The following is a 16,479-nucleotide window of genomic DNA, read 5'->3' on the forward strand; positions in this document are numbered from 1 at the left end:
GTGACTCACAATTGACATATTTTAATGGCTTTGAGAGGGGTTAAGAAGCGGACTTTCCGCTTCTGACGAGCAGCGAATCAACAAGCCAGCGGATCGAAGCATTGCTTCATTGGTTCAGGCTTGAAAGTGGAGTCATGCTGCAGAAGCAGCTGATTACAGACCTGTGCAGGGTTTGTAATCAACGTAGAGGAATGATCATTTTCCTGGCAAACACCCTCAAAAACAACAGCCGCTCCGAAGAACCGATAAGGGAATCGTTAAACCAAAAGACTATTGATATCGGTGGATCAAATCATTTCTTAACGATACCCGAAAACAACCGGTTCTCAATACCCAACCCTATGCAGTACTGATCCAAGCTACAGATGCACCAAAATGATTATCAATTTACAAATTAATGTATATTTGGCATTGTTTTTTGTTTTGGTTTTTTTGTTGTTGTTTTTTTGGTTCCATTATATATTCCAGGCCTGGCACAGGATTGTGATGACTACTACACTGGTGTACTACCCACCTTTAAAAAGACTGTGCACAAAAAAATGGCTCTAATTCTTTCATGGTTAATTTCATATTTTTGTAAAACCCCTTGAAATAAAAAGTCTACACTTGAATCACATCTTGCCCATTTCATTTCAACCCCATTATGGTGATGTACAGCGGCAAAATTGCTAAAACTGTGTCAACATCAAAATATTTATGTAACTGACCGTAACCCTAACACCTACATCACTCAGTGTAACCTGTAACACCTAAACTGTAAATCTAGCCTATTAAAGAGAGAACTTTGTCCTTTGCTAGTCGTGAAAGATATGAGAATTAGCAACTGAAAAATTCTCATTTTATTAACTCTGATCATTTATTTCATAAACTGTCTCGTTACAGACTTAATAATTTCCTCTGGTTTCCCTCATGCATCATTTGCCAGACAAATTCTCACACTTACAGTCTGAGAAAACTTGCAAGATTTGACAGAAAATTGAACTTCACAACTTCCACCACATCCCACAAATAATCAAAATCAACTTGCTTAGTAATAAAACTGATCACTGCACTGCATGTGGCTGATGCTCTTCAATATATACACAGGGCAAATAATACATTAATTATATAATATAATATAATATAATACATGCAGATCATTAGGTGAATCAACAGTTTCGCTCCTCTGAGTGAGTGAGTAAGTACAGAATGTGCATTAGCTGTCAGCATGTTTCAAAAAGCAAAAAAGACTCCTGAGACATAAAAAAAAATCCACTTTGGAGTCAATATAAAAGTCTGCTGTGACCTCTCCACCCTTGAAATGTCAACAAGAACAGCTCACTTCAGCACCAGAGTTCATACACCCAATTTATAATCCCTTTCTCAGATTGCACCCCTGGCAGCGTGATGACACCTTAATCCGAACACACCGATCACAGCGACGGTGTGCGACGATGTTCTGCGGCCAGGTGATTTCATCAGGGAAAAAATGACTGACAGCTCACTGAATGACATGTCCTGAAGTGTTGTCTTCATGCAGGCAAGGCGTGCCACTCATTTTCTGTATGAGTGAGTGAGTGAATGACAGTTCTCCCCAGTTACATTAAATAAAAAAGTGACGGTGGCTCCCTCAGGAGAATGCACGAGAGTCCAGGCAGGAGACTGTGTTTGCATCTGCAGCAGGTTTTTTTTGTTTGTTTGTTTGTATTTTTTTATATGCTCTATGAACCATCAATAATGAAACCGCCACAAGAGCTTCACTGCATGATCCAATCTCTGTATCAATCAACTCTAATATGCTGTGACAGGGGACCCCTTTGGGATGTGCACATGCAAACATATATGAATTTACAGGATTTACATTTTAACATCAAACGGCACACTGCAGGCAATCTCAGCATTTTTCCTCCCTGATATTAAAGGGGTCATATTATGCAACATTATTTTTTAATAATCAGAACTTCAAAACTTCATGTTAATAAAATAAGCACCTGCCTTAAATAAGCACCGGATATTATGTACATTAAAAAGATTACATTTGGTCGAGTCACTCTTTTTTCTAAGTTCGCTGCAGAGTGGTACCATAAAATCCAAAAGCCTGATTTATCCTTCTACAACTCTGTAACTCCGTGGCCATGCAATGATGTCAACGTCTACGTGACCCTTTTAAAGTTCTCCGTTGCACCGTTATGCAATTTACTGCAGAAAAAGTCTTTTTCAGGATTAATTTGTCCCTCAATGAGTTCCATTTCTTTATATACAATCATCAACTGCCAAACCAACAGTATGGTACGTGTAATTTCCCTCCATGAATTACAGGTCATTTGAGCATCTTTTTCTGACTTGTGTTGTAAAGTTAGCCATATTTGTGGAGTTTTCTGCCAAACGTATCTGATCCATGATTGAAATGTAATCAGTATGCAGACAGCAAAAACTTTTAAAATATGACGGGAGAGGAAGGAGTGAAAAGTGACAAATCACAGCTATTTGTGGTCTCCGTCATTTAGCAGTTGCATGGGTTGGCAGCCATGCAGAGGGCTCTGATCTAAAGCGGTTTGGTTCACCACACCAAACCGTGTGTTAAACTTAACAACATATTACAGTGCAGGCAACAAGCAGCATTTTGTTTATAATCGCCGGCCTCATTTAGGTGCCGGTCTGAGCACAGTTTGAAAAAAATAAACGCTGGTCTTTTAATCAAGGAAATACGGTACCCACTGCAACACCAAGCGCAAATGATATTATATCACCGACAGATGGCAGCAGCTCACACAATTGTTCAACAAATTAAAATGCTGTGGAAGATGTCCTACGACACTTCCTGTTTTTGTTCTCATTGTTGACGTGCGTCCGAGGAGGAAGATTAAAATGAAAACCTGGTTTTAACCGTTTTTTTGGACCGTATGGACTAATGTTGCTTAATCACTGGCGTCCACTTCCAGCGGACACTTCACCGAAAACAATGGTTAATTGGCTACGCTTAGCAAAAGCTAGGCTAAAGCTGCATTTGCTAACCATTGTCATACCAAATCTAACTGCTTAATGTATTCTAAGGTTGAAAATGATCAAGCGGACACTTGGTTTCCATCCGAGAGGCTAGCCACTTGATCGATGTGAATTTATATTGTCAGATGTAAAATTTTGTTAGTTTTTTAATACCAGTTAGCCGATTAGCCACTATCGCTTAGCAGCTAATGGCGACCCGTTCGGAACCCACGTTTCACCCTGCTCAGAGTGCCGCTCTCATTGGACCAGCATCTCTGCTATTTTGGAATTGTGGGATAGCTCGCGTCCACAGACTGAGCTCACCAGACTACTTTCACCACACTGCTCAGCCTGCCGCTCTCGTAGGAGCAACAACCAGATAGATCTCTTTCAGTGCAGCTTCTTGTTCTGACTTTAACACGAAGTGAACACTCAAGTCTTCACCAACTGTAAATTGTAATCAAATCATTCCAATCATATCTTTCTGAACGCTTCTGCATCAAGCTCCATTGTGTCAATGTTTACAATGCTCATAAACTTTAAGTTTCTTAAATATTTATTACGGCCACTCTTAAAACTTCAGTTATCTTTATAATTTTATAACTGGTAAATTTTAGAATAAATTATCTGGGAACTACTTTTTGCACAGGAATTCATCATTACTTTGACCACGGGCGCGTACTAACACAGAATACCCAGAAACTGGACAGTTGTTCAGCCATAACGAGAGCGTCCACTTTTAGCTTGACATAAGCTAAGCTAGTGGCGCTCGTGAGAGTGTGCCCATGTTTAGCTATCAGTTAGCAACTAATGGTGGCGCAATTACTCGCAAACTGACACCACCTCCTAACCGAACATCACTTGAACATTTCGTGACGAATGAACCTGCACTCCTCGTCTAATACCGCCGTATCAATTCCTCAAACAAAATATGCGTTGATAAGTATTTATGAATGGATATATAAAAGTGAATTGATCAACTGTTGGTGACTCTGCGTAACACATATAAATAGCATCTACAAATGAATTAGAATGCAAATTTAACCATCACTTTAGTTAAGCTCACACCAAATACTTTACTAACAGCTTGTAAAGGCTTTATAATAGTATTTTTAAATTTACTAACGCATTGATAAGCATTTATAAATGGACATATAAAAGTGAAATGGTCAACTGAGATTGTGATTAAAATATATATTAAGCATATACAAATGAGTTATGAAACAAATTTAACCATCACATTAATTAAGCTCACACCAAATACTTTACTAACAGCTTGTGAAGTCTTTATAATAGTATTTTTAAATTTACTAATGTATTGATAAGCATTTATAAGTGGATATATAAAAGTGAATTAATCAACTGTTTGAGATTGTGCTTAAAATATATATTAAGCATATACAAATGAGTTATAAAACAAATTTAACCATCACTTTAGCTAAGCTCACACCAAATACTTTACTAACAGCTTGTAAAGACTTTATAATAGTATTTTTTATGTTTACTAATGTACTGATAAGCATTTATAAATGGACATATAAAAGTGAATTGTCAACTGTTTGAGATTGTGATTAAAATATATATAAAGCATATACAAATGAGTTATAAAATAAATTTAATCACCACAAGAATATTGCACATGCTTAACTAATGCTCAGTTAAGGCTTATTCATACATTGAAAGAAGAATTCGTACATAGATAAAGTCTTTAAAACGGCATACTTATAGTGATGGGGAAAGAGACTTGAGCTTTGTACATTATTAACATATGATACATAAAGTATTGAGGAATAAGGATAAGTAGTTAATGCAATCTTTACAAATGTTTTAACTAATACACTGAGCATCAATTAATGGTTTATTAATGCGTAGTAAAGGCTTAATAATTTGTGAGGAAAAAATGTAGACAATAAAAATATGATTGTAAAGTATTTTATCACTAATGAATAGTGTCTGATTTTACATTTGTAAATGATGAACTATTAATGATCAACTTTTCTTTAATGGTTTATAGAAAATTAAAGAGAAAATTAAGAATTTGTTATTAATAATTAAGCCATCTATTTATGTTCTTACCGATGAGTAGCTAATAAAAAAGAATGTTTTGTAAATGTTTTACAAGTAGATATTTAAGCATTTACTTACACTTTATACATGCTTTACTAATGCTTTATAGCGTGCAGTTAATATAAAGTGTTACCGGACGCACAAACGTTTTCACATTAGAATTTGACTTTTTGAGCATGTTAAATGTTTATCATATTTATCTCCACGTGAATATTTCACACCCATGTAACAGGACAAACCATAAAATGCAGATTTAGCAGGCTGGAGTTTGCATGGAGACAGTTTGAAGTAAATTTATGTCAAACACAGATTTTGATTTGTGTGAAATAACTTCAATCATGGCAACTGACAACGAAGTCCATCAAAAACATGATATAATAATAAGATCAAATACTTTCGATTATAATGCGTTTCCATTATAAATGATGATTAAAAAAACGTTGGGTCAGCGTTTTGGTCTTTTTTGCTCAAACCAGGCCCATTTGAATTTATTCCTGATGAATTTTAAATCGTCTCCCTGCAGCAGAACGTTTCCATCCGTTTGGCTCGTTGTTTCAAGAAGAAGCGGAGTTCATTGTAAAATCTGTAACAACACCTCTCATTGGCTGCTGTGTAGGCGAGCAGCAGCACGTCTACATTTATCCTTCAGTCTCAGATCAGGACGTGAAAACATGAGAGTTAACATCCATTGTGGCGTTTCATCAGAGACGTTTCAGGCATCCTCACCAGATGTCTGAACCACCTCAGCTGGCTCCTTTCAGTGCAAAGAAGGAGCAGCTCTAACCAGAGTCTCTCCTGGATATTCAAACTTCTCACCCCGTTCAAGAGAGTAAACCCAAATACCCAATGAAGGAATCTTATTTCCACCACACGACTCTGCAGCCATGTTCTGTTGGTGACTACCCAAAGTTCATGACCATAGGTGAGGACAGGAGCACCACTCAACTGGTAAATTGAGAGTCTCACCTTCTGGCTATTCTACGGGCAGTGGACAGGGGCAAATTCCCACATGGTCTGATTTATAGACCAATGCGACTGGCATGTTTTTTTTTTTCCTCTTCATGAAGGATTTTTGAACAGACGTGATTAATACTCCGGTGTGACATATAGTCCAGAAAATGTGGTATCACATCCATTCTTTTTATTTCAAATATAAACACTGTTGATAAATAAAGTGCTGCTATGGCAACTGTGTAAATCCTGTATGGGCCCTTACAAATAATATACGTATATACCATCAAACCATTTTCTTTTTATCTGACTTATAAGGACGTCATTATTAAAAGAAACATCAAGTATTGCATTTCAATTGGTTTGTAAATTGTAACATCAACACAGAAAAGCCTAAAATATATAAATACGTACACCTTTTGTTGTATATCTCAACAAACAAGAAGACTAGACTGATCAAATTTGGTGGGAATATTACTTGGATAGATATCTAGAGGTGAACAGATTTTGGAGTAGTGTGGCCAAGTGATAGTGCACTTGGTTTCAGTGCAGAAGGTTCTCGGTTCAAACCCCACCCCTGCCACATTTCTCCATGTAATGTGGAGCTGTGTCAGGAAGAGCATCCGGTGTAAAACGTGTGCCAATTCAACATGCAAATCCACCTTGGATCTGCTGTGGCGACCCGGAGTGAACATAAGGGAGCAGCCTGGAACAACTGAAAAAAAACACCTTTTTCTTTGTATATCTCAAGAAGCCTAGATGGATGATCTAAAGCATATATTGATCAGAAAAATATTTCTGATTGACTGGGATGACTTCACAATGAAGTCACACAGAAGTCATGTGATGACCTGATACATCGTCAAGAAATACAATTACATATTTGTATTGTGTTGTGTGGAGTGTACATTCATTTTAATTTTATATAAGTCTTCTTTCTCTTCTATAGCTGTATGAGGAAACCTGACAGGAACATACTGTGATCTGAACCATACCGTGAACTTGAAACTGTGATTCGTACCAAACCGTGAGAGCGATGTGCAATTACATCCACAGTATCGATATATGAGATTCACACCCACTGGCATAAACATAAACTCTTACTTGAGTTATTTATTTGTAAATAGATATGATCCTAACAACAGATAAACCAGAGTTATTGAATCTTTCTTTTGCTATTCAGTTTCATTCTGTGCAATCAGTGCCGCTCGGCGTCCTGACCCCGGACAAACACCAATCAGCTCTCCACATTGTGCCGCCACCATGGTAACTGGATTAGCGGCGGAATAGTTACTATGGGATGTCGAAATCATAAATGATAGCCTGTCTGGCTGCAAATCTGTCTGCTAATCTCAGATGGAAAACAAAGTAGGACCACACACACACACACAGACAACCCCCCCCCCTACTCTCTGAGTGTCTGTCTTTCTCACCTTGTCAGGTGCTTGGCTCTGGAGGTTGGCCACATCCAGAGGAGTGATGAGGGGCACATTCTGGAAGCCGTCCTCCACACTTGCAGCTTTGGCCCCTTTGTCTTGAAGATTACTCCCCAGTTTCACCATTTTTCTTCTTCTACCTTTTATATATCCACCTTATTTCCCTGAAGACTGCACCTGAATGGAAGGGAAAAGTACACACACACACACACACACACACACACACACACATATATATATATATATATATATATATATGTACAGGTGATGGAAATGAAATGTGGTAGGCGGAGGTGAAATGATGGATATATTCATAAACGACTAGCTTTAAGTATTTAAAAAAAAAAAACAGTTTTCTGAATCGAGCTGAGCTGGAATAGAACACACGAGAATCCCCTTTTTATATCAGGCTTGAAAAACAAGAAGGTGTGAGAGAGTTTTACTTACCGACCGTCTGTGCGCGCGGTGCTGCTGCAGTGCTGAGGAGGGGGAGCACGAGGAGGAGGAGCGCGAGGAGGAGCACGAGGAGGAGGAGCGCGAGGAAGAGGAGGAGGCGCTGAGGAGGAGCAGGTGCTGCCGGAGGCTGCGTTGCTGATGCTGCCGGGGAACGACGCGCCACTGCCGGAGAGCAGCTGGATGTCAGGCGGCAGGTTTTGCACCAGCAGGCGGCCCGAAGCGTCTGAGCCAATCACAGCCGCCGCCAGGGGGCGCTGCTTCAACACTTTAATCCCCGTGTTGCCTTCAGGTTTTCCCTGCAAAATCCTACACGCGATTTAACTGAGGGTTGAAATGTGTATTTAACAGTTTTTATTATGTTCTTCAGTTTTAGTCTTTTTCTGTGGTGTTTTTTTTTGTGTGTGTTTTCTTTACTTTTTTCACAATATAGATAGATATATGTCGTGTACGTTTTGTGCGTATATCTTCGAAATTTTACCTGTGCCTGTTGAATGTGTGCGCGTTTTATGTACGTTGAATTTCCAAATAAATCAAATTAGGTATAATTGTTAATATTCTTTTATGTATAAATGATTTTTTTTGTACAGTACATTTTGCAGAATAAAACATACTCCCGAAAGTATATTTGGCCCCACTACTGTTCAAAGCTGTAGTGTGTAGGATTTAGTGTCACCTAGTGGTGAGGTTGCAGATTGCATTATACTGTCACCAGTTGCCGGTGTTCTGTCGAGATGAGGTGCCTCGCGTAACTGCACATGCGTGCACTGAAAAATTACTTGATGAAGTAAAAATTCCAGAAGAAGACCGTAGAGCATGTCCATAACTAATGTAAGCGCTAATCAATGTAGCAGGCGATGCTACAAGTTTACAAAGCCACATGCTGAGTAAAATAAAGCCTTTTAAGAGAAAGGGTCTGTGCTGATCGTCTGAAACGGACTTGTGCATTTAAAGTGAAGCAGTGTGTTTCTATATATATTTTTTTAAAACGTCGTTTGCTCCGCTGGCTGTTCACCTCCGCAGATGAAGCGCACTTCACCGTGGTGGGTAGAGGAAAAAAAAATGCGCATGCGCAGTTGCACATTGAGCGAGTTGCATCATCTCCACATGTGCAATTGCGCGACGCACCTCATCTCGACGGGTGACGTCTTCAAATCTGAGGTAGAGCGATGTGCGCATGCTCACGCATGTGCAGTAGCGCGACGCACCTCATCTCGACGTTCACCTCATCTCGACGGGACACCAGCCAGTCTCACGTTTTTTTGTTTTTTCATAATACCGTTACTAATTGTATTAGATTTTTGTGATGTGGTCACCCTTTGATCACTAATTTGAACCCTAACCCATAACCCCAACACCATGTCACCCCAAATTTTTGATACCATCACAAATTTTTTTCAAGACAGTGAGTAAGTCCCTTTGGCTGCTCCCTTGTTTGCACTCAGGGTCACCACAGCAAGTCCAAGGTGGATCTGCTTGTTGAATTGGCACAGGTTTTACGCTGGATGCCCTTCCTGACGCAACTCCACATTACATGGAGAAATGTGGCACGGGTGGGATTTGAACCCGGAACCTTCTGAATTGAAACCAAGCACATTAACCACTTGGCCACCACCCCCTCTCAAATTTTTTTTTTTCAAGACACCATCAAGAAAAATCTACTCCATTTCATGACGGTATCACAAACTAATAAATGTAAACTTTTTGTGATACTGTCACAAACTTGGCGTAACATTGGGTTGCAGCCCAGAGGTTGGGCTAAATTTTACAGAGAAAAATAGATTTTAAGTGGGCTTAATTTGGTTCCACTCCAAAAAAGTTAAAACAACCTCTACAAAATCAGATCTTTCATAGCATGTTATTCAGTTCTGGTAAGACTCATCTGTAAGATGATAGAGTTAATTTAACACCATAATAGAGTTTATTTAACTCTGAAGTGAGACCAAATGTAGTCCTGGCAAGGTCTAATTTTCATTTAATCAATTCCTATACCCACTTACTAAAATGAAGGGTCACGGGGGAGCTGAAGTCTATCCGAGCGGTCATAGGGCGAGAGGCGGGGTACGCACTGTATGGGATGCCAGTCTATCATAGGACAACATAGAAAGTCTATTTTGCTCTGCTTTGTTTACTGTGTATTCCTGACAGCTGCCTAGATGTGTACAGATGTTTTGGAGGGAACACTCAGTAAATTCTGAAGAGTAAAATCAACTCTGCCTGGGGTACATTTGGCAAGAATTTCAAGCAGATTTAAATAGTGTTAAATCAGAATTCCCAGTGTTAAATTAAGTTGCTCAATTCTAAATAGGGAACCGCAATCTCGTTTGAACCCTGCATGATTTTGCAGGGTTTTATTTGACCACTTGCGGGGACCTCCGCTCTGTTGTGCAATATATACACACCATAACTTCACACGGATAAATGGTCTACTGTTTTGTTTTCGGCTGCAGTCACCGAAGCAGTTGCAAAAAGTGGCTTTTTTTTTCAGTTCTCAGTGGAGAAGGAAAGGTGAGGCAGATTGGAGATGGTAAGTGTTAGCCTACACAGCTAAACACAGTAGCTGTGTTGTCTCGCCTGCAAAACTGCCTCGACAGGTTTGTGCTCCCGGTCATAAACAAACCGCAACACATGTCCAGTTTCCACCGCATTGTTACTTTTTCTTTGCAATTTCACTTTGTTTGCATGTAATTTGCCCAAAAACACATTGAAAGTGCCATGTTTTTCCCCCGAAGTAGAGAAATTACGTAATATGCATCATATTTTACCCCTTTAGTGCCCACCCTCAAACGAGACGGCGGTGCCCAATAATTACTCATTTATATGATGATATAATAGCTCCCGGATTTGCTGAGGGAGGTGTGTGTGGATCGGGAGGTCTGGGCAGCTTTGCTTGAGCTGCTGCCCCCGCGACCCGACTCCGGATAAAGCGGAAGAAAATGGATGGATGGATGGATGATGATACAGTTGGCATAAAACTATGATGTAGTTTATTTAACTCTGTTAGGAATGGGACCAAATGTGGGGTTGTTTTTGCACCCTGAATGTACTGTGAATTCTTGTCTGATGCCTGGATATGCTCACTGGCCACTTTATTAGGGCAAGGTATAGTACGGGGTTGGACACCCTTCTGTCTTCAAAACTGTCTTAAATCTTCATGGCATAGGTTCAACAAGGTGTTGGAAACATTCCTCAGAGATGTTGGTCCATATTGACATGATAGTATCACACAGTCACACATTCAACCAGTCTGCCCATTATCCTCTGACATCAACAAAGCATTTTTGTCCACACAACTGCTGCTCACTGGATATCTTCTCTTTTTTTGGACCATTCTCTGTAAACCCTAGAGATGCTTGTGTGTGAAAATCCCAGTAGATCAACAGTTTCTGAAATACTCAGACCAGACCGTCTGGCACCAACAACCATGCCACATTCAAAGTCGCTTAAATCCCCCTTTCTTCCCTGTTCTGATGTTCTGTTTTGAACTTCAGCAAGTCGTCCTCACCACATCTAGAAGTCTAAATGCATTGAGTTGCTGCCATGTGATTGGATGATTAGCTATGTGTGTTAACAAGCAATTGAACAGGTGTACCTAATAAAGTGGCCAGTGAGTGTATGGTTGATTGCATAAGCAAAACAAACTTGCTTTATTGATCTGGTACATCAAAGTTAACCACATGTTAATCAGGTTATCCACATTATATGATCTTTTGATTTTCAGATTTATGAGATGACAGCTTTTATCTTTTTTGAGTAACCATGGTAACAACCTGGAGAGAATGGACTCATTTATTTACCTATTCAGTTACACTGAAGGTTGCAGGCCTTTTCCAAAGCCTATGACAATCCTGAAAGTCTCACCATTTTCTCGTACCAGGTGGTATGAGCAAAATTTAGGCCTTTTGCGGTTCATTTTAAGTTGTGTAGATAGATGTCATTAAAAAAATCCACTTGGGAGGGTGGTGAAGTTGACATTTTGGCATACTTTTTTCTATCACAGCTTTTTTCCAGTCCTTCATGTTGTCTAGTGTGATTTCCCAGACTGGAGCCTTTCACGCTTTCCAGGTCCAGGTCAAGTCCTCTGCTCATGTACTAGACTGGCCCACCATCCCAAACCAGGCCTGTGTCTCCCCAGCTGGATCAGATGCATCTGATTCAGGATGCACCATTGATTTTGTGCGCAGAAAAACAGGCAGGGTTGATCACATACCCCCTCTATCCTAATTAACGTGCTGGAGTGTATACACCGCTTTCTTTTTATTTATTTATTTTTTTAACACAGCACTGGCACTTTTAGTTTCAGTTTAATGACAAATCCTATGAAATTAATAGGGGAGAAGTAGTGAAAAACAATATAACATTCTAAAAGTAGTTGATACAATTAAAAAATAAATAAATAAATAACCAAAACAACTGCTGTTGCGGTCACGGCAGCATATTTCACAATTAAAATTTCCCACAGCACTTGAAAGCACCAACAACAACATAAATAACTGGATAGTGTTACGTTTTGTCCTACACCGCCATCTGGTGGTTCAGTGAGATGTGAGACCAGTCAGTCACACGTTGACTTCACAAATATATATGCACAAATAATATGTATGACTCTTGTTGCCAAACACTTTCAGATGTATTTTTATTAGACATCTTTTTCTCTTTCTCCTCGTCCCATTAAGGTTCGTAACAGCAGATCATCCAGCTCTGTCTCACTCCATCCTCTACACCGTATTCTGTCACACCATCTGTCTGCTTGTCCTCCCTCACCACCTCTATAAACCTCCTCTTCGACCTCCCCGCTCTTCTCCTCTTCGGCCTCCCTGCAGTTTCTTCACCTCTCAACCACAATCTCCACCATCTTGAACAGCTGACCCCAAGTCTGTAAACTCATCAACCTTCTCCACCTCTGCTAGTTGCAACTGCACATAAAACTGCACTCCCTCTCGTGCACTGGCTTTCATTCCCTTTCTCTCCAGTGTGTACCTCCACCTTTCCAGGCTCGTTTCAATCAGCTCTTGCTCTCACTACAGATCATATCGGTTTAAAAAATTCCACTGTCATCTCATCTAAACATCTCCATGCCTCTAATGTCATCCAGACCAATTGCCTGTCCACGCTTCATCTTCTTCACAATTGTCTTTACACAAGACCCAACCTCCTATGCTGAAAACTGAAACCAATGCAGAAGTGGCAAATCTTGCAGTTCCTTGAATGGGTGTTTGTTTGAAAGGTGAGTTACTCCCCTTAGGATCACCATCTTAATGTTCAAGTTCAGAGTATGAATAACATACTTACTGTTGTGAAAGTGTAGGAACACGGACCCACAACAGGGGGCGCAAATGAACGGACAATGGAGGAAGTCAAATAACAACACTTTACTGTTGTGAATGAGCACAACAAACACGGCAGGTCACAATAGTATGCAATGAAGTCAATGTACAGAACGTGTCATGTGGGCAGGCTCGAAGATAAGAGACGTCTGTCCAAAGCAGAACCGGAACCACACGATTTCCTCCGCCACCGAACCCCGGGAATACTGAAGCCGCCAAGTCCCGAACTCCCAGGTGGTCACTGCCTCCGCTTGTCGGATGTGGTACTGCTGGCGAGGAGCAAAAACAGTTAGATGTAGGTGGGTTTACACCCAGCAACACGTATGGTGGGAAAATCCACCTCCACCTCTTATCAAAAAGCTGGTAAATGCAGGAGTATGGTTATTTATCAACAGGTAGGAGAAAAGTCCAACTCGGTCTCCAGCTGCAAGCACTCACTCTGCTGTCAAAAACACAAAGCAATAATATTCTGCTGTCAGAAAGATAATTCAATCGGCTGAGCTCGTTACCTCCTAAGAATAGCGATATCTCGGCAAAGAGGTGGAGATGTCGTCCTGCTGATATACAGATGAAGATCAGATGATTGGTGACAGCTGTCATAGGTGATGAGTGACAGCTGTCACCCCGGCGGCTCCTGTGAGGCGGCAGCGCCCTCTTGTGCCTGGAGCCCGCACTCCAGGCAGGGTGCCCTCTGGTGGTGGTGGGCCAGCAGTACCTCCTCTTCAGCGGCCCACACAACAGGACCCCCCCCTCAACGGGCGCCTCCTGGTGCCCGACCAGGCTTGTCCGGGTGGCGGCGGTAGAAATCGGCCAGGAGGGCCGGGTCCAGGATGAAGCTCCTCTTCACCCAGGAGCGTTCTTCCGGTCCGTATCCCTCCCAGTCCACCAAATACTGGAAGCCCCGGCCCATCCGACGGACATCCAAGAGCCGGCGCACAGTCCAAGCCGGCTCTCCATCGACGATCCGGGCAGGAGGCGGTGCCGGTCCAGGAGCACAGAGGGGTGAGGTGTGATGCGGTTTTACACGGGACACATGGAAAACAGGATGGATCCGCAGTGAGGCCGGAAGCTGAAGCCTCACTGCGGCTGGACTGATGACCTTGAGTATCTTGAAGGGACCGATGTAACGGTCCTGCAGTTTAGGGGAGTCCACTTGGAGGGGAATGTCCTTTGTTGATAACCACACCTCCTGCCCTGGCTGGTAGGCAGGGGCCGGGGACCGCCAGCGGTCTGCATGGGCTTTTGCCCTCGTCCGGGCCTTCAGCAAGGCAGAACGGGCGGCGCGCCACACCCGACGGCACTTCCGCAGGTGGGCCTGGACCGAGGGCACACCGACCTCTCCCTCCACCACTGGAAACAACGGGGGCTGGTACCCCAGACACACCTCAAAAGGGGAGAGGCCGGTGGCAGAAGACACCTGGCTGTTATGGGCGTACTTGATCCAGGCCAAATGGGTACTCCAGGCCGCCGGGTGCGCGGCCATCACGCAGCGCAGGGCCTGTTCCAATTCCTGATTGCCCGTTCTGCCTGCCCGTTGGTCTGAGGGTGGTACCCGGACGAGAGACTCACCGTGGCCCCCAGTTCCCGGCAGAAGCTCCTCCAGACCTGTGAGGAGAACTGGGGGCCGCGATCGGAGACGATGTCTGTTGGAATCCCATGCAGCCGGACGACGTGGTGGACCAGGAGGTCTGCTGTCTCCTGGGCCGTCGGGAGCTTCGGGAGGGCCACGAAGTGGGCCGCCTTGGAGAACCGGTCCACTATCGTGAGGATGGTGGTGTTGCCCTGGGACGGCGGGAGGCCCGTGACAAAATCCAGGCCGATGTGGGACAAGGGGCGATGAGGCACAGGCACGGCTGGAGCAGTCCCGGTGCCCTGCGGTGGTCGGCCTTGCCCCTGGCGCAGGTGATGCAGGCCTGGATATAATCCCGGACGTCGGCCTCCAGGGACGCCCACCAGAAGCGCTGCCGGACAACTGCCACAGTTCTCCGCACCCCCGGATGACAGGAGAGCTTGGAGCCGTGACAGAAGTCCAAGACTGCAGCCCTGGCTTCTGGTGGGACGTAAAGTTTGTTCTTCGGCCCGGTTCCGGGGTCCGGGCTCCATGCCAGGGCCTCCCGGACGGTCTTCTCCACGTCCCAGGTGAGGGTGGCCACGATAGCGGACTCCGGGATGATAGGTTCCGGTGGATCTGACAACCCAGTTTTGACTTCGTCTTCATGCACCCGGAACAAGGCATCTGATCTCTGGATTTTGGTCCCGGGGCGGTAGGTGATCCGGAAGTCAAAACGGCCGAAGAACAGTGACCAGCGGGCTTGCCTGGGGTTCAGCCGCTTGGCGGTCCTGATATACTCCAGGTTCCGGTGGTCAGTGAAAACCGTGAATGGCACGGACGTTCCCTCCAACAGATGTCTCCACTCTTCAAGAGCCTCTTTCACCGCAAGGAGTTCTCGATTGCCGACGTCATAGTTCCGTTCTGCCGGGGTCAACCTGCGGGAAAAGTAGGCACACGGGTGAAGGACCTTATCGGTCTCTCCGCTCTGGGAAAGCACAGCTCCTATCCCAGAGTCCGAGGCGTCCACTTCAACCACAAACTGGCGACTAGGATCGGGCTGCACCAGAATGGGTGCAGACGAGAAGCGCCGTTTCAACTCCTTGAACGCGGCATCGCACCGATCCGACCAGGTGAAGGGGACTTTTGGAGAGGTCAGGGCTGTCAGGGGGCTAACTACCTGACTGTAGCCCTTAATGAACCTCCTGTAAAAATTTGCAAAGCCGAGGAACTGTTGCAGCTTCCTACGGCTTGTTGGTTGGGGCCAGTCTCTCACCGCCGCAACCTTGGCCGGATCAGGAGCGACGGAGTTGGGGGAGATGATAAACCCCAGGAAGGACAAAGAAGTGCGGTGAAACTCACACTTCTCGCCCTTCACAAACAGCCGGTTCTCCAACAACCGCTGCAGGACCTGACATACATGCCGGACATGGGTCTCAGGATCCGGAGAAAAGATGAGTATATCGTCCAGATATACGAAGACGAATCGGTGCAGGAAATCCCGCAAGACATCATTAACTAATGCTTGGAACGTCGCGGGGACGTTTGTAAGGCCGAATGGCATGACCAGGTACTCAAAGTGACCTAACGGGGTGTTGAATGCCGTCTTCCACTCGTCTCCCTTCCGGATCCGAACCAGGTGATACGCATTTCTAAGATCCAGCTTAGTGAATATTTGGGCTCCATGCAGGGGCGTGAACACTGAATCCAACAAGGGCAATGGGTATCGGTT

General features: G+C 43.4%; 1 protein-coding gene across 1 annotated transcript in view; it reads right to left on the minus strand.

Moving 5' to 3' along the window:
• The window catches only part of nsg2 (neuronal vesicle trafficking associated 2), a 130,345-nt gene extending 122,314 nt beyond the window's left edge, over positions 1 to 8,031 (minus strand). Inside the window, exons 1-2 of the mRNA XM_034178063.1 lie at positions 7,866 to 8,031; positions 7,416 to 7,595 (exon numbers count right to left, since the gene is read on the minus strand). Coding sequence (XP_034033954.1) covers positions 7,416 to 7,544 — 129 coding nt within the window. The 5' untranslated portion in view covers positions 7,545 to 7,595; positions 7,866 to 8,031. The remainder of the gene's footprint in view (positions 1 to 7,415; positions 7,596 to 7,865) is intronic.
• Positions 8,032 to 16,479: the final 8,448 nt, after the last annotated feature.

The sequence above is a fragment of the Thalassophryne amazonica genome, chromosome 9 (genome assembly GCF_902500255.1).
Source record: "Thalassophryne amazonica chromosome 9, fThaAma1.1, whole genome shotgun sequence".
NCBI classification, from domain to species: Eukaryota; Metazoa; Chordata; class Actinopteri; order Batrachoidiformes; family Batrachoididae; genus Thalassophryne; species Thalassophryne amazonica.